The sequence below is a fragment of the Rhineura floridana genome, chromosome 5 (assembly GCF_030035675.1).
Source record: "Rhineura floridana isolate rRhiFlo1 chromosome 5, rRhiFlo1.hap2, whole genome shotgun sequence".
Classification (NCBI taxonomy): Eukaryota; Metazoa; Chordata; class Lepidosauria; order Squamata; family Rhineuridae; genus Rhineura; species Rhineura floridana.
In genome coordinates this window covers 366,935-387,598 of record NC_084484.1, presented here as the reverse complement: position 1 = coordinate 387,598, position 20,664 = coordinate 366,935, and the positions used below count along the sequence as shown (strand labels likewise).

The 20,664-nt window shown below is 41.4% G+C and overlaps 1 protein-coding gene across 11 annotated transcripts in view; it reads left to right on the top strand.

The window, feature by feature from the left end:
- Nucleotides 1-20,664, top strand: part of CFAP99 (cilia and flagella associated protein 99) — a 207,489-nt gene that overhangs the window by 137,749 nt on the left and 49,076 nt on the right. For 10 of the 11 annotated variants that reach the window (XM_061629775.1, XM_061629776.1, XM_061629783.1 and 7 more), the window contains 4 exons: nt 4,734-4,793; nt 6,868-6,956; nt 10,207-10,411; nt 18,754-18,895. In XM_061629775.1, the coding sequence (XP_061485759.1) occupies nt 4,734-4,793; nt 6,868-6,956; nt 10,207-10,411; nt 18,754-18,895 (496 nt within the window). The remainder of the gene's footprint in view (nt 1-4,733; nt 4,794-6,867; nt 6,957-10,206; nt 10,412-18,753; nt 18,896-20,664) is intronic. The other variant, XM_061629779.1, reaches the window with a different exon arrangement.

The following is a 20,664-nucleotide window of genomic DNA, read 5'->3' as shown; positions in this document are numbered from 1 at the left end:
CAGATACGAAGGAACCAGACTGAGGCTAGGATTGTTCTATTTCTCATTTTATTAATGTGATGGTTATATCCAAAGCAGTGCACTTCATAAATCTGTCTACTCTGACTCACTGCTTTCCCTAACTAGTCTACCTAAACAGTCTCTGCAGTGTGTGGGGAGAGTTGACTCAGCACTAGAGTCTGGGAGGGCACCTGCTTAGGTAGGGAAGGTCTTTGCGTGTAAACGATGGCTCCGTCATCATACAGAACGAAATTATAATTTACCATTTGTAATTCAGTCCCACCCTCTGAAAGTCTCTCATCTTGTGCTTAAAGACTGACTGCTTTATAATCTGCTCCAGACTTTTTCCAGGAATTGATGTTAGGCTGACTGGTCTGTAGTTCCCTGGTTCCTCCTTTTTGCCCTTTTTGAAGATAGGGACAACATTAGCTCTCCTCCAGTCATCCGGCACTTCACCAGTCCTCCATGATTTTGCAAAGATAATAGAGACCGGTTCTGAGAGTTCTTCAGCCAGTTCCTTCAATACTCTAGGATGCAGTTTATTGGGCCCTGCCAATTTGAACTCATTCAAAGTGATTAGGTATTCCTTGCCCGTTTGTCTATCAATCTCAAGGTCCAATCCTGCCCCTTTTACTTCATGTTTCCTGGGAGGGTCATAGACCCTTTTATGAAAGAAGACTGAGCCAAAGTAGGAATTGAGGACTTCTGCCTTTTCTTTGTCATCTGTTATCATTTTGCCATCCTCATTGAGTAGCTGTGCCACCATTTCTTTTCTCTGTCTTTTACTATGGATGTGCCTGAAGAAAGCTTTTTTGTTGCTTTTAGCATCTCTCGCTAACTTCAGCTGATTCTCAGCTTTAGCCTTTCCGACGCCATCCCTGCAATTCTGTGATACCTGCCTGTACTCTTCCTTTGTGGCCTGGCCTTCTTTCCACTTCCTGTATGTGTCCTTCTTTTTGTTTTCAGGTCATCTCTAAGCTTTTTGTGAAGCCACATTGGCTTCTTCTGCTGTTTTCCCCATTTTTTCCTTGTTGGAATTGCTTGCCATTGCACTTTTAGAATTTCCTTTTTTAGAAACTCCCACCCATCTTGGACTCCTTTTCTCATTAGGGTCACTTGCCATTGAACCGTACTTACAATTGTTCCGAGTTTATTAAAATCAGCTTTCCTGAAATCCAGGGTGCGAATATGGCTACTCTCAGCTTTTGCTTCTGTTAAAATCAAGAATTCAAGTATGGTGTGGTCACTTTCCCCCGAGTTCCCGTAACTGCCACTTCATCCACCAAATCATCTCTATTGGTCAGAATCAAGTCCAGGATAGCTGATCCTCTAGTTGCTTCCTCCACTTTCTGTAGGAGAAAGTTATATCCAGCAGAAGTCAGAAATTTCTTGAAGGGGCCATGTTTCGCAGAATTTGTCTCGCAACAGATATCGGGATAATTGAAGTCCCCCATTACTATTACATCATGCCTCCTTCAAACATTGGCAATTTGCTTTCCAAAAGTTACATTCTTGTCTCCTTTTTAACACCAGATGAAGCTGTGTGTGTGTGTCTGTTTTCGATCTACTAACTTTCCCCCTTTCTTTTTAATCCACAATTTATCTTGTATTTTGGCTATGTTTTGAAATTGGCTTATTGACTATTCTACATTTGAGATTTGCTGCTTTATTGCCATTGTATCTTGGTTATGTTTGGAAATGGGCTTACTGATTATTTTATGTTGTAATTTGCTGCTTTATGGTTATTGTATTTTGTAGATTGATTGAGATACAGGTATGTTAGTAGATATATAATTCATGTGGATATTATCTTGCAGATTCTGATGTTTAATTTGTTTTATTATTTTATACATTATAATATATTATTTCATTTTATTTCCTCTGTAAACTGCTTTGGACTTGAAAAGAGAAACAAGGCAGGGATGCCCCCTGTCTGGAGTGCTTATTTATTTATTTATTAAATTTCTATCCTGTCCTTCCTCCCAGTATTATGGCTGGAACTGTTGGCCACAAGAATTAGGCAAGAAAAAGATGTACAAGGCATATATATTGGGAATACAAAATAAGTCTATACACAGATGATATGGTATTATTCTTAACAGATGTGGAAGAATCAGCAGAAAAATTTGGAGAAGAACTGAATAGTTATGCCACAATTTCAGGTTATAAAATAAAGGTATCTAAAAGTGAACTACTTCTCCTAAATCGTAGAACTGAGAAAGTCAAGGATGAGAATTGGGTAAAACAAATTAAAATACATGAAAAGGTGAAGTACTTGGGAATATATGTGACATCAAAATTGGAGTTGTATAAGATTGACCATCACATGATGTAAGAAGTTGGGACAAGGCAAGTGATTCTCTACTGGGAAGAGTAAACATTATAAAAATGAATGTTCTTCCTAGAATTCTATTTTTATTTCAAAATTTGTTAGTACCCAGAGCAAAATCGGTTGCAACAGGATAATAGAAATTCATATGAAAAGGGAGAAAAAGCATGTGTGAAAAAAAGTGGGGAAAGAAACCCAAAGAGAAAGTGGGCCATATATCCCCGAGTTGAGCCACTATTTTTAAAGCAGCTGGTCTAGTGTGGTTGACACAGTGGAATAATATGACAGAGAGCTATAATAGATTTATGGAAGAACTCTCAGTTAAAACTAAAATTAGGAACTTAATATGGATAAGCAAAAAAGAAAGAAACTTACTAATAGATATATGCTTGGGAATATTGAACCAAAATAAACAGATGCTATCGCCCAAAACTTCCCCCCTAGCTTCTTTGACAAAGAAGATTTTATTGAAAAGGTCAATTAGGAAACTTTAAAATATGGAAGGATATGAAACTGATGACTTCAGAACTGGAAAGAGGTAAAAACAGTGAAGCAATGAGAGTTAGGTTAAAATGAGATTCCCCTCCCCCCTTTTTCCAGTTAATACAGATAGGGATCAAGAAATCCAGAGGGGAAAGATTCAATTTGAGACATTATTAGATCCAAACCATTTTCAAATATAGACCAGATGCTAAAGAAAAAATTAAGAGCAAACCCACAATATTTTATGCAGAAATGGAATAAAGATTTGAACATGGAGATTCCTCAAGGAGCATGGCAGTTTATATTCCCAAAAGGGTCCAACCTTTCAATTTTGACATTGCATAAAGAGAACTGTATAAAGATGGCAACTCAATGGTATTGGACCCCTTGGAAAAATAAAATGATAAGACTGGTGATGGAAAGTGCTGGATTTGCCAGGAGCAGATAGGAGTTTTTTGGATATGTGGTGGGGCTGTTCAATATTCAGTTGATTGTGAGACCTTTGTTATGTCTGTTAAATTATACGCAGGAGCAAGAGAGCATTAAGAAAATCAATCACAAATCCCATATGCACTAACAATTGTGAGGACACTTTTTGCTAAAAAGAACTAAGGAAGATAGATCTGATTAGGAAAATCTGAGAGCAATTGAAGGTTTTAAAATTGACTGTGCTGCTGTGACCCTATAAAATACTGGAGGAAATGGAAAAATAGGCACCAACTATAGCTTATATTAAAAAAGAAAGTTGGGTATAGAAGACCTTGGAATAAATTACTTGCTGCCATAAATTACTAACTATAATTCATGAAGTTTTAATTTATTAATAACTGATTAATGGCTAATTATTACTTCATATTTCAACATTAGGTATTAAAATTTTAGTGTAATGAATTTGACATTTATAAGATATCTTGATTATTAATTGTTTGCTAAAATGATGAAATTTGATCTATATCTATTTTGTTTTTATGTGTATATGCATTTTTAATTAAAGTAGCAGTGAACATATTCTAGTTTAATAAATTAATAAAAATATTTCATTGGACTGTTGCTACTTTAGTTCATTTTAATTTGCTATATTCATTCGTATGTTTTATATTTTTATTAGTTTCTTACTACTGTGTTAGCTGCCATAGAAACATAAATTTATTGTCAAGATGAGGAACAGAAACTATGTGCAATTAAATATGTTCAGAGACAGAATACCCTATCTGGATAGAGAGAATCTCGCTTTGGTTGTCCATGCTCTGGTAACCTCGAAGTTAGATTACTGCAATGCGCTCTACGTGGGGCTGCCTTTGAAGACGGTCTGGAAACTGCAGCTTGTACAAAATGCAGCGGCCAGATTGATAACAGGGACTAGACGTTCCGATCATATAACACCGATCCTGGCTCGCTTGCATTGGCTGCCTATATGTTTCCGGGCCAGGTTCAAAGTGCTGGTTTTAACCTATAAAGCCTTATATGGCACGGGACCACAATACCTGGTGGAACGCCTCCCCCGATATGAACCCACCCGTACACTACGCTCTACATCGAAGACCCTCCTCTGTGTACCTACCCATAGGGAAGCTCGGAGGGTGACAACAAGGAAAAGGGCCTTCTCAGTGGTGGCCCCCAAATTATGGAACAATCTCCTGGCACCAACATTACTATCATTTTGGCGCCAGGTTAAAACTTTCCTCTTTTCCCAGGCATTTTAGCATTTTAGTATGTGTTGAAAACTGTCTTGATTCTTCTGGGTATTTTATAATTTTAAAGTTTTTTAAAAAGTTTTTAAATGTGTTTATATGTGACCTATTGTATTTTTATGTTTGACTGTTGTGCACCACCCAGAGAGCTTCGGCTATGGGGCGGTATAGAAATTTAATAAAATAAAATAAATAAATAAATACGACATTTTAAAAACTATGATTTTTAGGTTATTAGCGAAATTCAAAACTTCACAGCAAGGTTTCAAGCTCAGAAGATCAAAGGAGAGGTGAGCAATATGTTTGATTATACAGCCACGAGAGTGGCTGTATACTATAGCCAGCATGGATTTTTTCACATTCCGGAATGTTAAATTGAAAATACCCCCCATGCCATTCTGATGCTTCCCATAAGCTCATTTCAAAATAAAACCTTACCAAACTTACAGTCCTGAACTCAGAAACGTCTGCTTAACAACCCTCTCAATTTTCATGGTGATATACAAAACAGTCAGAGAGAATTGAGAATTCAAAGTCTAAAAAGAGAGAAAAAACCCCGAGAGGCCTTTTGGACTTTTTTCTCTGAGAGTTCTCATAATTTGTTGAAATTCATTAAAAATCAGCCATGTTCACAGAGTACCTGTAATCCTAATACTGACCTTGCCCCATACTCTGACCTTCATCTTCTGCAGTTTAAAAGTTAAAAAAATGCCTGGCTGATTTTTAATTAATTTAAGAAATTTTGGCTTGAAGCCAATGATAACGCGGAGCATGCTCAGACTCACAGCTGCTTGGCTTGCCTAATCAGGGGGCCACACCAGACTTTGATTTCACTTCAGACAGTCATGGCTTCCCTCAAAGAATCACAGTCAGCCACTCTGATTGAAGGTTTGTGAGGGGAACAGGGCGTCTCCTAGCAACTATCAGCACTCTTCAGTAACTACACTTCCCAGGATTCTTTGAGAGAAACCATGATTGTCCAAAGTGTTACAGAGGCCTGGTGTGGATGTGGCCAGGGACAGCTTTGTTTTAAATTTGGGTGGGAGGCTACATGTGCCTTCTGTAGAATAAAAAGGTGGGGAAAATGCTGAAAAGAAATGATACTGTGCACAATGTTTTCCTTTTGGAAGGGAAAGGGGCTTCCCTTCTGCCCAGTGCCCACCCACCCAATCTCTTCCCTTCCCCCCTCCCTGCCCCTCCCCCGGGTCAGTGTTGGACTATGACCTGGGAGACCAGGGTTTGAATCCCCACACAGCCATGAAGCTCACTGGGTGACCTTGGGCCAGTCACTGCCTCTCAGCCTCCGAGGAAGGCAATGGTAAAACCACCTCTGAATACCATTTACCATGAAAACCCTATTCAAAGGGTTACCATAAGTCCGGTTGACTTGAAGGCAGTCCATTTCCATTTTCAAACATGATTGCACAGACATAAATCCCATTGAACTCAAAAAGTATGCAAATGACCAAACCCACCCTCCCTTCTCCATCCTCCTATCCCCTCCCTCTTGACCCTTCCCTCTCCCTTCCTTTGCCCCTCCTTCCCCTTCCCCCTCCTCCCCCTCCCCTTCCTCCCCCTCTCCTCCATGGGGAGGAGTCCCCATGGTCAGTTTTACCTACCTTAAGCATGATTGCACAGAAGTAAATACCATTGAACTTTATAAGCATGCAAATGATCAAACCTCCCCTCCCCTCCCACTTCCTTTGCCCTCCTCCAATACGCTTCTCCTTCCCCTCCCTCTCCCCCTCCCCCATGGTCAGTTTTACCTACCTTAAGCATGATTGCACAGAAGTAAATACCATTGAACTTTATAAGCATGCAAATGATCAAACCTCCCCTCCCCTCCCACTTCCTTTGCCCCCCTCCAATACGCTTCTCCTTCCCCTCCCTCTCCCCCTCCCCCATGGTCAGTTTTACCTATCTTAATCATGATTGCATAGGAGTAAATCTGATTGAACTCAATAATCATGCAAATGATCAGACCTGCCTTTCCCCTCCTTCCCCTTTCCTTTCCCTTCCTCCTCCCCTCCCCTCTTCTTCTTCCTCCCCTTCCCACTTCAGCCCTCGTTCCCTCCCCCCCGGTCAGTTTTACCTATCCTAAGCATGATTGCATATTAGTGTAATATAAAAATGGAGGGTGCTAAAGTGTTCCACGTGTAAAGAAATGTATTGCATTAAATATTTGAGGTCCTTAAAGTATTCTTTAAAATTTTAATGGCTGGTAAACAGTATTAACATCAGCGGTGGATTCAAACTTCCAGCGCAAAATCATTGAAACGTTCTAAAACTGCTTTTATTATGTTTAAATTGTTTAACATTTCTCTGATGCTTTTACAATTCTCTATGCATTCAATTTCATTACAGATTGACAATGTACCTGTTAAACTAAATGCAACAGCAATCTTAAGAGAAGGTGTCCTTTACCAACGAAAAGTGGAACAGGAGCTTAACAGGTACTTACTGTTTATCTGCTTATGTTATGTTAACTGGATAATGACAACCTTAAGTTAAAATGAATTACTGTTGCTCACGTTATTAACTTATTTTCCAAACCTTTGTGAAGGATTCCAGAAGGTAGTTCTTCAGAAGCTTGTTACTCATTCCTTAGTGAGACTATCACTAATGGCAGATACACTTTCCTCAATTCACAGCTTGTCTATCACTATTGATCTCCTTTAATACCACTACTGATCTCTGTGGAGTGTTGCATATGTTCTAAGACAATGGTTCCCAACCTTTATTGAATATGGGACCCCCTTTGTAAGTTCAAAAAAATTGTGATCCCAACATGCTAATTGTAATTTTAGTTGCTGTTAATTGAAAAAATACATAACGAAGCACCCTGATGAGGTGCGCCTGGCGCCGACGCTACTATCTTTTCGGCGCCAGGTGAAAACCTTTTTATACTCCCAGGCATTTTAAAGTGTGTTTTAATAGCATTTTCATCATTATTTGTATTTTGGATGTTGTTTGGTTCTTTTATTGTTTGTTTGTTTTGTTTTCTTGATTTATTGTATTTATTGTATTTATACATTGCTTGTTTTTTATCTTTTTGTACACCGCCCAGAGAGCCTTCGGGCTTAGGGCGGTATATAAATTAAATAAAATAAATAAATAAATAGGTAATGTCCCTTTTAATTCATCACAACAACAAATATGATGATGATGATAGTGTTATGAGCATGGGGGTTGGGATGGATGATTCTTGTGGATCCCCTTTCCAGCCTCTGATTTGGAATCTCATGCCTTGGGGCTGGCTCTGCTAGCCAGATGAATTCCCTTTGTTAACCAAATAGATCGGCCAGGTAGGATAATGGGCCTATCAGTTGCCCAGCAATGGTGAATGGGCCAGGAAGACCCTTTTGTCATTGAAACTCTTCTGGAGAGCATCCCCCCCTTTCTGGAGCCCAGGAGAGGCTTGTAGTTTAGTTGTGTCTGGGGAATGCTTGGAGACTGAAGGCAGGCGGAGAGCCTGGCTCTCTGCACCATGGCATTTGGGGTGCCTCCTGCAGCCAAGATGGAAAAGCTGGATATTGGACTGCTGATGCCTTGAAACCCCCCCCCCCCATTCTGAAGCTCAGGTTGGAATGTGTGTAAATAAACAAACCATATTTCATAAAGACACCACAGTCTCCGCTGACCTTCTTCCCAAAGGAAACCAAACCCTGGATAAGCGCAGGGACCCCTGAGATCTCACCACTCAGATATTGGGGAGGCGCGCAACACTGGTGTTAGCAGTGGGATTGAGTTTCCTGGGAGAAGCCTTGGGAGCAAGGTGTGCCTGAGTCAAGATGGAGGAGATAACAGCAACCTTCCTGGGACAGATGAAATTGATGTTCCAGGAGCAAGCAGAATTGGCTGAGAAGATTGAGCAGCAAAGGCAAAGAGATCGCCAGGAGGAACAGGAGCACTGGCAATGAATGAGGGAGATATTGGGAAGCACCTTTGAAGGGGAAAAGGAGACCCGTGTGAGGAGGTGAGAGCCCTGTCTGATCAGCCACTACAAGGGGTTGAGAGTGACCCAGGAGTCCAGCTGCAGAGCACCCAGACTGGGGTGGCTAAAGAGATCCAGAAAGTGGATGGGCAACTGGAGGGTTTGGACTGTGAGGAGTTGCAGTCAGTAGCGGAGGAGGAAGAAGTTTTGATTGTCCAGGAGCCTGCCAGGGGGGAAGACAGCAGAAAGCTGGAAGTGAAGCCCCAAGAGTTGAAGGAGGACAGGCTGGAAAATGAAGAGGAAGAGGCCTCAGAAGAAAGTGGGGTAGAGGCTGAAGAAGAGATGCTGCTGATAGATTTCTCTGCTCCCTGTGTGCCTGCTGTTAAAGAAGTAGTGCAGGAGGAAGAAAAAGCCTTGGAGAAAGGTGAACTAGAGGCTGGAGAAGAGCAGCTGTCGATAGATTTCTTCACCCCGTGTGTGCCAGCTGTGGAAGAGAAAGTGCAGGAGGAAAAGCCTAAGGTGGGAGTGCAACCCCAAGAGGAACTCCCAGAACCAGGAGAGATGGGTAAGATAAAATCCCCAAGTGACTTTGCCCCTTGGGTGCCCCATAATGGTCTTACAGGGTGGGATGCAGCTCGTATGATGGGTGCAGTCCCTGAGCAAATTCCAGCAGTGGGAGGCACCCAGCACCCTGTGAGTTGGAGGGCAAGAGACACTGGGAGGGTTACCTGCCTCTGTTTGCACCCATGTTTCACACTGAAAATTATTAAATATCCATTAATTATTCTCAAAATGATGATTTAAAGCAAGCTTGCATTAAATTTCCATATCTTAACAAAAAGAACAAAAAAAAGCTGACATTTAAATGATTGCTGAGTATCATCAAAGATTGTATATGGCTGAAATCTGCAAATTCGAAGAGGAATTAAAAATAAAATGGTAAGCATAATAAAGCCTTTATATAAATTCATAGCATGTACACATTTGGAAAATTCTGGTTCTCATGAGGAATAAAATTGGAAAAAGGACAGAGTAGGGAAAGAAAAATAATCATGGGGTAGAAGAGAGTATTTTCTACCAGGAAAGGCTAAAGCAATTGGGACTTAAAAATTAGGGGAAAAGTCAACTGCATTGTGTGTTCTAGGAGAGAAATTATGTTATGGAAATAGTGGTTAGAGAGAAATTTCTCTCATAGTATTAGAGTTCTAAACAAATAACATTGACAGTAGGTTGAGGACAGACAAAAGGAATATATGGAATCCACTAGCTTGGATAGCTTTTTTTTTAAGGATTAGGCAAATTTATGAGGATAGCTCTATCAAATTTATGGAGGATAGGTAGGGTAGAGATATGTACATAAGTAGGATACCTCTGCGCACCAGTTGCTAGGAACAAAGGACAGGTGGAGGCAATTGCCTTCATGCCCTGACTGTAAGCTTCTCAGAAGCATGTGGTTGGCCACTGTTAAAAACAGCATGCTGGATTAGATGCATGAAACAAACTAATTGAACCAAAGCTTCAATATGAGACAACAGAGACCTTGTAGCAAGTATTATAAAATATATGAATGATATTTTAATTTTCACTCCTCCTGAACATTGAGCTAATATTTTCAGTGAGTTCTTGACCATAATCCTATAATCTTCCCAAGGTAGTCATAGCCAGTTCAGACACCCATCAGCGCAGATGTGGTCAGACTTCACTTAAGCTTATATTAAACCTGACCTTGCACAGCAACCTCAAAGTATCCTGTTTTCCTTTCCTTTTAGAATAGAACATCTTCTCCGAGGAGCTCGGGATCCTTCTGAATTTCTGGAATGGCAAAAGCACATGCATGGGAAAGATTTGGACCAAAAGCTTACAAAAGCAGCGTGTAGGAGGCTGCAAGGACAGCTAAGCTATGAGGAGGCTATTCTAGCACGTCAGAATTATGTTCAGGAAAACCAGAAAAAAGCTGAGCAGAAGAGGGAAGAGGTATTGTATTCATATATTGTTCAGATTTTATTTCAACATGAACCCTATGTATGGATTAGGGATGGAATAATTTTGCTGAAGTTAAATTTGGAACTGGACTACCCTATAGTTTGCATGGTTGTTATCTTTGTGCACCAGTCTTGTTTGCTATAAGCTTCCACAGCTTTTCCGGATACCAGATTTTTTTCAAAAAAGGCAGCAAATATGACTATGCTGTTATCAATTACATCTATCTAAACAGCTGAAATGTGCATTCTCTTTAACTTCTGTGTCAATGAGGTGATGATTGTAGCCATTAACATTCGTTGTTTTACTCTTAACCTGTCTCTCCTTTCTATCTGTTTTTAACTCACAGGCACAGCACTCATTTATATAGACATTGTCTGGCAGATAAATCTGCTTAATGACCCAGGACTATGGGAAGGGGGGGAAGTAAAATAATCTTAAAAATTGTCATCATTACTGTGATATTGATGATCTAGCAATATCATATTTTGGTTGGCAAACAGACTAAATTGGCAGCAGCCAGTGAGTGGTTAAGTCTACAACTTTCAAACTTACATCACATACCTGGGGTGGGGGAATGCATGTATGCCATTAAAAAAAATCCACAGAACTACCTGTGTGCATGAGGTATTAAAAAGGAACATAAATATGTATTTCCCCTCAGGGAATTAAAGTCTAATGCTGAGAGTGGGGAAGTGAGCAGGAGAAAGGAGAAAAAAAAAGTTGATCATTTAATTCAAGGAAAGCAGTGGGGGAAGCTGAGAATCTTTTATGTTCAGCAGGTACAAAGAAGTTGGCAAATCCAGAGCGTTGTACTGTTAAGCAGAATGTACTTGTAATGATAAAGGCACAACTGCAGACACTGGTAGCCATTAACATTCATTGTTTCATTCTTAACCTGTCTTCTCCTTGTATCTGGCACAGGGCACAGCAGCAATTTATACAACCATTGCCAGATATGTCTGCTTATGACCCAGGGCTGTGCGAAGGGGCGGTGGGGAGGTATCAGGAAAAAAATCTTAAATTTTAAAAATTGTCATCATTGCTATGATATCTGTGGTGGATCCAGCAATATCATTTTTTATTTGATCTGTTGGGCTCCCCTAATCAGGATCCTGATAGGGTCCAGAAGATGCTGGTTAATTGCATAGGGTGGTGGCTTTTGTTGCAGACACAGCCTTGGATGTGGTTCAATTGTGTGCTGGATCTCTCACTGCTGAAATTGTTGCCAGAAGAACATTGTGGCTTCATCAGGCTATCTGCGAGGCTATCTGAGCCTTTAACAAGGCTATCTGCGCCTTGTTCCTTGCTGCCACTCCTCTCATGAATGGGTTCCTCATTGCTCATCTGCTGTGCCCACTGGCCTGTGTGTGTTGTTGTTTAACACCAGATCGGTACACAATAAAACTACTCTCATCCATGATTTGATTGTGGATGAAGGTGCTGATTTGGTGTGCATTACCGAGACCTGAGTGGGTGAGCTGGGAGGAGTTGATCTGACCCAGCTTTGCTCACCTGGATACTCAGTGCAACACCAGCACAGGCTACAGGGATAGGGGGGGGGAGTTGCTGTGGTCTACAGAACTTCCATCTCTGTCACCAGGAAGCCACTCTGTTTTGGAGCTGGTTTTGAAGGCCTGCACCTGGTGTCGGGCCAAGGAGACAGTAAACTAGGGTTGGTGTACTGTCCACCCTGCTGCCCGGCAGCTTCTCTGACTGAGCTGGTGGAGGCCATCTCAGCTGTGGTGTTGGAGGAGCTCAGAACGTAGTGCTGGGTGATTTCAGTGTCCATGCTGAGGCTGCCTCTAGTGTTCCGGCTTGGGACTTCATGGCCTCCATGATGACCATGGGGCTGTCTCAAGTTGTCACTGGCCCAACACATAGGGCAGGGCACACCCTTGACTAGGGTTTTGCTCCAGATGGAGGAACGGGTGGTCTGGAGATGGGGGGTGGTGGATGTCACCCCATTATCATGGTCAGACCACTTCCTGGTGAAGTTTAGACTTATGGCTCCGATTTCTTCCCTGCAGGGGGTGTGGACAGATTAAGATGGTCTGCCCCCAGAGACAATTGGGATCCACTGGAGTCCTGAATGCCCTGGGGGAATTCCCAGTAGATAGAGCATATGCCCCTGTTGAAGCCCTTGTCAGGCTTTGGAACAGCGAGGCGCGTTGGACTCTTGACACAGTTGCCCCCAAGTGCCCTCTCCGGCATTGTGGAGCCCGGGTTGCACCTTGGTACACCAGTGAGCTACGGGCAATGAAACAGGCTGGTTGACAGCTAGAGCACAAGTGGTGAAAGATATGCTGTGAGGGTGATTGAGCACAAGTAAAACATTATAACCGTGCCTACTGTGTGATGAGGGCAGTGAAGACGGCCCACTTCTCTGCCTCCATCACATCCTCAAGTAGCTGTCCAGTGGAGCTTTTCTGTATTGCCAGGGGTTTGTTGACATCAACTCCAGTAAATGGAATTGTAGACCCTTTGGAGGCCCACTGAATTGCTTGCAAGGCACTTTGAGGGTAAAGTTGCTCGCCTCCATAGCAGTCTTGATGCCCCATCCACATTTACTGTAATCCCCAATGAGGTGGCCAGTGCAACGTCTGCTGCAACTTCTTGGGAATGGTGTCAGTTGATGCAGCCTGATAACGTAGACAAGATGCTTGCGTTGATGCGACCAGTAACGTGTCCTCTCGACCCTTGCCCTTCTTGGCTTATTAAAGCTTGCCGAGGGGGTTTGATCGAGTGAATCCAGGGTGTCAACACATCATTGTGGGAGGGAGTGGTTCCAGCCACCTTGAAAGAGGGGGTGATCCGGCCACTCCTGAAAAAGCCCACTCTGGACCCATTGGTTTGTGACAACTACTCCCCAGTCGCAAATAACCCCTTTTTAGGGAAGGTGATTGAGAAGGTTGTGGCACAGCAATTGCAAGTACTCTTGGATGAAACCGATTATCTTGACCCATCCCAGTCTGGGTTCAGGCCCAGTTATGGGACTGAATCGGCCTTGATCACCCTCATGGGTGACCTTTATTGGGAGAAGGACAGGGGGAGTGGATGTGGGCTAACAAACTGAAACTTAATCCAGACAAGACAGAACTACTGCTGGTCAAAGGAAAAACTGCATCAGGGACAGGGTTTATTTATTTATTTATTATTTCGATTTATATACCGCCCTTAGCAAAAGTAGCTCTCAGGGCGGTGAACAAATGGATGGGGTTGCACTCCCCTTGAAGGAGCAGGTCCGCAGTTTGGGAGTCCTCTGGATCCTGCCCTGCTGCTTGTATATCAGGTGGCTGCGGTAGCCAGGAGTGCTTTTGGCCAACTCAAACTGGTCTACCAGCTGCGTCTGTTCCTGGAAGCAGTTGACTTGGCCACAGTTACACATGCATTGGTGACATCGAGGCTTGATTACTGTAACACACTCTATGTGGGGCTGCCTTTGAAAATGGTTTGGAAATTGCAGTTGGTTCAAAATGCAGCAGCCAGAATGTTAACTGGAGCATGGCGCAGGGAGCGTATCACCCCTGTGCTTTATCGACTCCACTGGCTCCCAATTTGTTTCTGGGCCCAATTCAAAGTGCTGGTTCTGACCTTTAAAGCCCTAAACGGCCTTGGACCAATGTACCTGAGGGACTGCTTACGCCCATATGTACCTGCCCGGGATTTAAGTTCTTCTACCTCTGGTCTCCTCTGCGTGCCTGGAGTGAAAGATGTTAGATTGACAGGCACATGGGAGAGAGCTTTTTCAGCTGTGGCCCCCAAGTTTTGGAATACTGTACCCCAAGAAGTTTGCTCTGCTCCCTTCCTGTTGGTTTTCTGGAGACTTCTGAAAATGATCTTGTTCCAGAGAGCCTTTGGGAGGGACTGAAGATAGAGACTGACACTGATTTTATGCCTTCTACGTTAAATTTTACCTTTGTAGTCCCTTTAGTACCAATCCCTACATATGTGTGTGTGTGTGGATACATGCACAGTCCTCAACTTACTGTCTCCAGAATTTATAGAAGCTCTCAGGGAGGTTGCCAGGATCCTGTTCTCCTTGGCTTTGTTGGATCTGATGTTTTGGGTGGAAGCGTTGGGTCTCTTCATCTCCATGATTGTCCCATGGGATTGTCATTGTACAATTACAGTGATTCCTGCTTCCATATCAGCAACATAGGGGCTCTGTTCTATCCGAGCATCTCATTGGGGAACTGAATTTGACTGTGGATTGGCTACATTGGCAACAAGTCCATCTGGGCAAGTGGATGCTTCATCTCAGGGTCTTCACTGGAGGCATTCAAGAGGCAGCTGGACAGCCACATGTCGGGGATGCTTTCATTTGGATTCCTGCATTGTGCAGAGGGTTGGACTTGAAGGCCTTATAGGCCCCTTCCAACTCTACTATTCTATGATTCTATGATTCACTCAGATCCAGTTTCAGTTTGGCAAGTTCCTCATTTGCCTCCCCATCAAATTGACAGTTTCCTCAGTTCTTCACCCATCAGCCCAAGCAGAAGCAGTGGATCCTCTGTCAGTCACTTGGCCTCCAGGTCTCCTATATGTATTCCCTCCAATGCCCGTGATAGCTCATCCACTGAGAAAACTGCAGGAGGAATAGTCAGCACTTGTTCTGATAGTCCTGTTTTGGCTGCATCATCCCTGGTTCTCAGAACTGCTTCAGTTGTCAATGATGGCTCCTTCCTCAACCAGGTCTTCTATCCCAGTGGCCAGTGCAACACCTGGACCCAGTCTGGCTGAGTTGACAGCTTGGTGATTGAGCAAGGCTATCTGAAGAAGGTTGGTCTCTCACAGGACATAATTGACATCATCTTAGCATCCCATTGACCCTCCATGAAGCAGATTTACAAGTCTACTTGGCACAGTTTCATCACATGCTATTTTAGGAAGAAAGTTTGTCCGACCAAGGCCAGCATATCTCAAATTCTTGATGTTCTTCAGGATGGTCTCTGTTTGGGTCTGAAACCTAACATCTTGTGTCAACAGGTTTCTGCTCTTTTGTCAGTGCTATCGCTTTATTCTTTGCAGACAGTTGGCTCCCACCCATTAATCAAATGAGTCCTGAAAGGAGCTGTGGTATCCTGTCCCCCAATGGTACACAGGTAATCCTCACAAAGTTTTGTCTGCTTTAAAGAGTCCTCCCTTCAAATTGCTCTGTTCCATGCCTTTCCAGATTTTGTCCTTCTGTTCTTGGTAGCAATTACATTGTCCAAAATACATTTTGAAGTTAAATGCATTATCTTGACGTGTAATGTCGGGGAATTAGGTCTTACCAATGAACCTAAAGCCATTCCTGGATGATTGAGCCAGGAGACAGCAGGAATGAGCAGAAGGAGTGTGGGAACCACACCAGTATAAAAGGTTTTTAAAGTTTTATTGAAATATGTCCAATTGATACAGCCAGAAGTGCTCTTGTGAGACACCCATTGCATGAATAGTAAAATGCAAAATTAGATATGCTCAATAGTCCTTTCATAGACACTCATGCAATTAGCTGATGGCCAACCAGTACTGTAGCAAGGAAGAAGAGACTTAGAGAAGGAGTTTCAGGTGGTAGGCTGTGGTAGAAAACTTCCCAAATCTTCTGGTGAAGTTGGGGTGTCTTTTATAGTCAGGAAATATTTTGATGTTCTTTTGATATCCTCACTGTACCCAGGTATCTCATCCATCAGCCAGTCAGCTGGCAGTTGTAGTGACACATACATGTTCTCAGGACTTCATCTCTTTCTCATACCAGCTTGGTGCCTATCAAGGGCACTGGTCACGGGATCTCTTTTAGGGTACTCAGACTTACATTAGAATTATAACATTTGTTTATGGCCGATATATTCCAGACACCCTCCAGTTGTTGTTGACTCAACCTTCAGTGCCTCCAAACCTCCAGTTTCAGTCCTAGAAAGAGAAATTCATTCACACCCACACATCCTCTAATGTTATCATAACATAGACCACTCTGTCACTGATGGCCTTGGGATAACTAGCTGGTTCCATAGTAGATACAAGCAATGTAACAGACACTGTACTTTGTTTTGCAAAGATGGAGAAGATTATACATATTCCTGGCTTTATCTCAAACACTATTTCTGACATTTCTTATATATATTTGAAAGATACAATTATAAATGTGAATACAATGATAGAATAACATTTATAGTAACTGCAGAGCATATAGAAATATGCCAGTAGCAGTATCGATAATAAATGGCATGAATACACAAGTGCATAGAGGTGTTCAGGCATCAATACATATAAGAAACAGGAAATAAACAGCAAATATACTTTAATACGTATCAATCTGTGGCAAAACTTCTTTGTATCTTCCATGAGGACAAAGTCATTTTGCACATGGATCTCTGTTTTATAGCCAAAGTAGATTTCGTCTTCCACTGACAGCAAGATATCATGCTATCTACCTTTTGCAAGAATCTGGTAATCCATGTGAGAAGGTTTAACACTCCCTCAGGAGTGTCTTGAAGGTTTGTATCAGTTGGACCAGGGACTTCAGATGAATTGCTACATTGCATATTTTTATCCAGGTTCTCGGAGGGGGGGAAGTTTCTAATTCAACTCTGTTGTGTGGTTAAGAGCATGTATTGAAGTTGGCTTACGGATGTTTACACTTACCTGTTCCTAATAACATTGCTGCTCATTCAGTGAGGTCAGCAGTGGCCATGGTTGCCATTAATGCTCCTTTGTCAGAAATTTGCAGAGTTGCAATTTGGGTGTCACCCAATATTTTCACTACCCACTATAAACCAAGGCTGCCTTTGCCAAGAGAGTGCTGCAACATACCTTGATTCCAGCTGATCCTTTGTGGTCCTTCTTGTATTTTGTGCTGGGACTAATTGGGTACATCCCATTTGATGGATTATCATACAGGGAGAAAAGGACTTTGGTCCTTAACTGAAATAAATTTATCTGGGATGATAGTCCATCAAAGCCCACTCTTGCGATTTTGGGGAGTGATTCAGCTTGTTTATTCTGTTCAGTTTAAATCGGTGTCTTTTCTGCAAGCTGTTTGTTCTCATTGTGCGTTTTTTGCCAATGTAACTGTTACTGCAGTTCTGGTCTGTTATTTTTCCACTGGAGCATTGTGATATGTTGCTGTCTCTTGGTGACATGGTTTCTCTTCTTAATATGCTGTGTGTTGTTTTTCTTGTGGGAGTCATTCTTTTGTTTGGTTGTTGGAGTTTTGTCTTGTTTTTCTGTGAGTTTTCCATGGTGTCAGGGTCTACCTTCATTCAGCTTGTCATGAAATGGGCTGAAGGGTCATGTGATTGAGGCGACCTACTCCCTAGAATTTGTCTGCAGTTCCTGCTTGTGGATGCTTGACACACAAGACCCACTGGATAGACTATCATCCAGGAAGAATTTATTTAGGGTAAGAACCGAAGGTCCCATTCTGCTAGTATTCCTCAGTGGAATCTGAGTATAGGGACCTGTAAAATGTAGTGGAGAGTTGCTGTCAGCCTCCTGTTTGTTCATGTTAATGGCAACTCTTTGTTTATTTGCTTCTTTCATGCTGACAGCATTATTTCTGAGGCAGTAGATGGCATCACACACAGGATTGCCATTTTACACGCAGTGCACCTACCACCATGCCCAAGCTGATGTCATCAGCAAAGAACATCATTACTACACAGTCCCAGCCTTTCAGAGTGTGATCCCATCTGCAGCATCAGAAACAATACTAACATCAGAATTAAGGAGATGAACAAAGGCTGTCCAAGAAAATGTATGGTGTTAGTCTTTGTTGTTTTTTCTACAGCAGACTAATACTGCTAAAACTCCTGGAATAATTTTTCAGTATGCAGGTGATCTTCAGCCAGGTGTAGAAAATAATTAAAATCAGGTGGTTTTTTTACCTATAACTCTAATCTCAGGTTTAGGCTTTCATTTGGATGTGAAAAATGAAAGAATAATTAACATTTTAATGTAAAAATGCTTAAATTAAAAAAACCACAAGAATGGTTAATTTTTTAAAAAAACAAATAAAGCAAGCAATTCTGTTTATTTAATAAAATTTATATACTGCTTGATTGTCATAAAACCTCAAAAGTTAAAAAAATTAAAAATATCAATAAAAAGATAGTTAAAAACAGCTATTAAAACACATTTAAAAACTAATTAAAATTACCAATAAGTTAAAAACAGTTTAAAACACATGTAACTTAATTAGTCTTAACTAATTTCTCTGGCGTCAGTGACTAAGCAGAGTCATTGTAAGAAACTGAAAAAAGAAATTTGTTCAATGAAATGTAACTGATTTCTTCCTGTAACTTGTACTGTATGCTATTAATTGTTATTCATTCGCAATTTTGTTTGGAGTTTAGGAAGCAGAAATGAGTCACCAGCGTGCAGAAAGACACCAACAAACAAGGAAGGAAAAGGAAAAAAAGGTGCAGCAAGTAGTAGACGGACGCAAAAATGTGAAGCATGCACGAATGAAGCTCCAAAAAACCAAACAACAAATAGGTATTAGTAGTATCAAATCTGTACATGTTTTTTAAAAGTACATTTTCTTCTGATTTGCTCAGCAAATCATTGGTAAGGAGATTCTAGTACTCTATTTTCAGTGTGAAGACATTATAAATGGTTATTCAAAAGCTCCTGTCAATAGCTATGAAATCCTGAGAAGAAATTCTACTGATAAATCTGTGTGTAAAAAATTTGAGATCCATGTGACAAATTTGCCATTGTTCAGCAATTCTCCTAAAATATGCCTGCTGTATGTAGCTGGTTATAATCCAACAGCTACCTTAACACATTAGATTTCCCTACAACAAAATGCCAGCCAGAACCTGAGGATCCTGTCCTGGGATAACAGACACACATTTTTCCACAGGAGCGTACCTCTGAGACTAGCAAGTATATAATCCTATTACAGAATCCTATGCAAAGCTAAATAAGAAATACGTTACCTTACCAATTGCTCTTAAGTATAAGGCAAAGGGAACTCTTAGACCTAAAGTGAGAGCTCAAGATTAAGGTATGCTTGCCTACCATTTCATACTTTTGGGGGGACACTTCTGATATGTAGGCATGTCACATTGATTTTTGTCTCTACTTAATAGCTATTTAAAAAAAGCTATCTACCTGGGAGAAAGTCCCATTGAACCCAATGAAGCTTTCTTCTGAGTAGGCATGTGTTCGATTGCAGCCTTAAATCAAAGTTACATTTTACAGGGTGATAAAATCCAGGCACCAAACAAGACATGTAGTTTCATAGATCATGCCAAAAATCGACATTTCTGGATACGATGACTTGAAATAGATATGTAGGTGAATGAATCTTCTCAGGGCAGTTTATTTACTAAACCAGTTCCTCCTTATGTGGGATTTGGGAGGCAAAGCATAGCCATCATGGCTAATAGCAACTGATAGCCTTATTCTCCATGAATTTGTCTAATCCTCTTTTAAAGCCATCCAAGTTAGTGGCTATCACTGTGGGAGCAAATTCCATATGCTGTGTGGAAAAATATTTTCTTTTGTCTGTCCTGAATCTTCCAACATTCAGCTTCATTGAATGTCCACAAGTTTTAGTGTTTCAAGAGAGAGAAATGTTTTTCCTCTGTCTACTTTCTGCAGTATCATTTCACCTCTTACTCACTTTTTCTCTAAACTAAAAAGCCCCAAATACTGCATCCTTTCCTCATAAGGAAGTTGTTCAATCCCCTTGACCATTTTGTTGCCCTTTTCTAACCTTTTACAACTCAACCATATCCATTTTGAGGTGAATTGTACACAGTGTTCCTAATGCAGTCACACCATAGATTTGTACAATGGCATTATGATAACAGCAGCTTTATTTTCAATCCATTTCCTAATGATCCCTAGCGTGGAACCTGCCTTTTTTACAGCTGCCACATACTGTGTCAACATTTTCATCCCCCCCCCCCCAATTTTATTATGAGAAATACAATAACAACATAAGAGAACAAATTAACAAAATCAACTTGGAATCCGTCAACATTACACATCTCACATGGCGCCAAAGCATAAAAGGGACAGAGATAAGGATTCCAAATACATCCTCATGTAAGCCATATCATTTCCTCAGCAGCCTATTTTGTGAGCCATGTTCATTTGAATATTCAATGAATCTCCACCAGGTGGCAGCAAATGTTTGTGGTTTTCCTTTCCCTTGAAGCAAGTGGACTTCATCAGTTATTTTTTCCCATCATTGTGATGTGCCAAACATTTCCATACCATAGTGAGTGTCCAAACCGTCTAGTTTTTTCCAT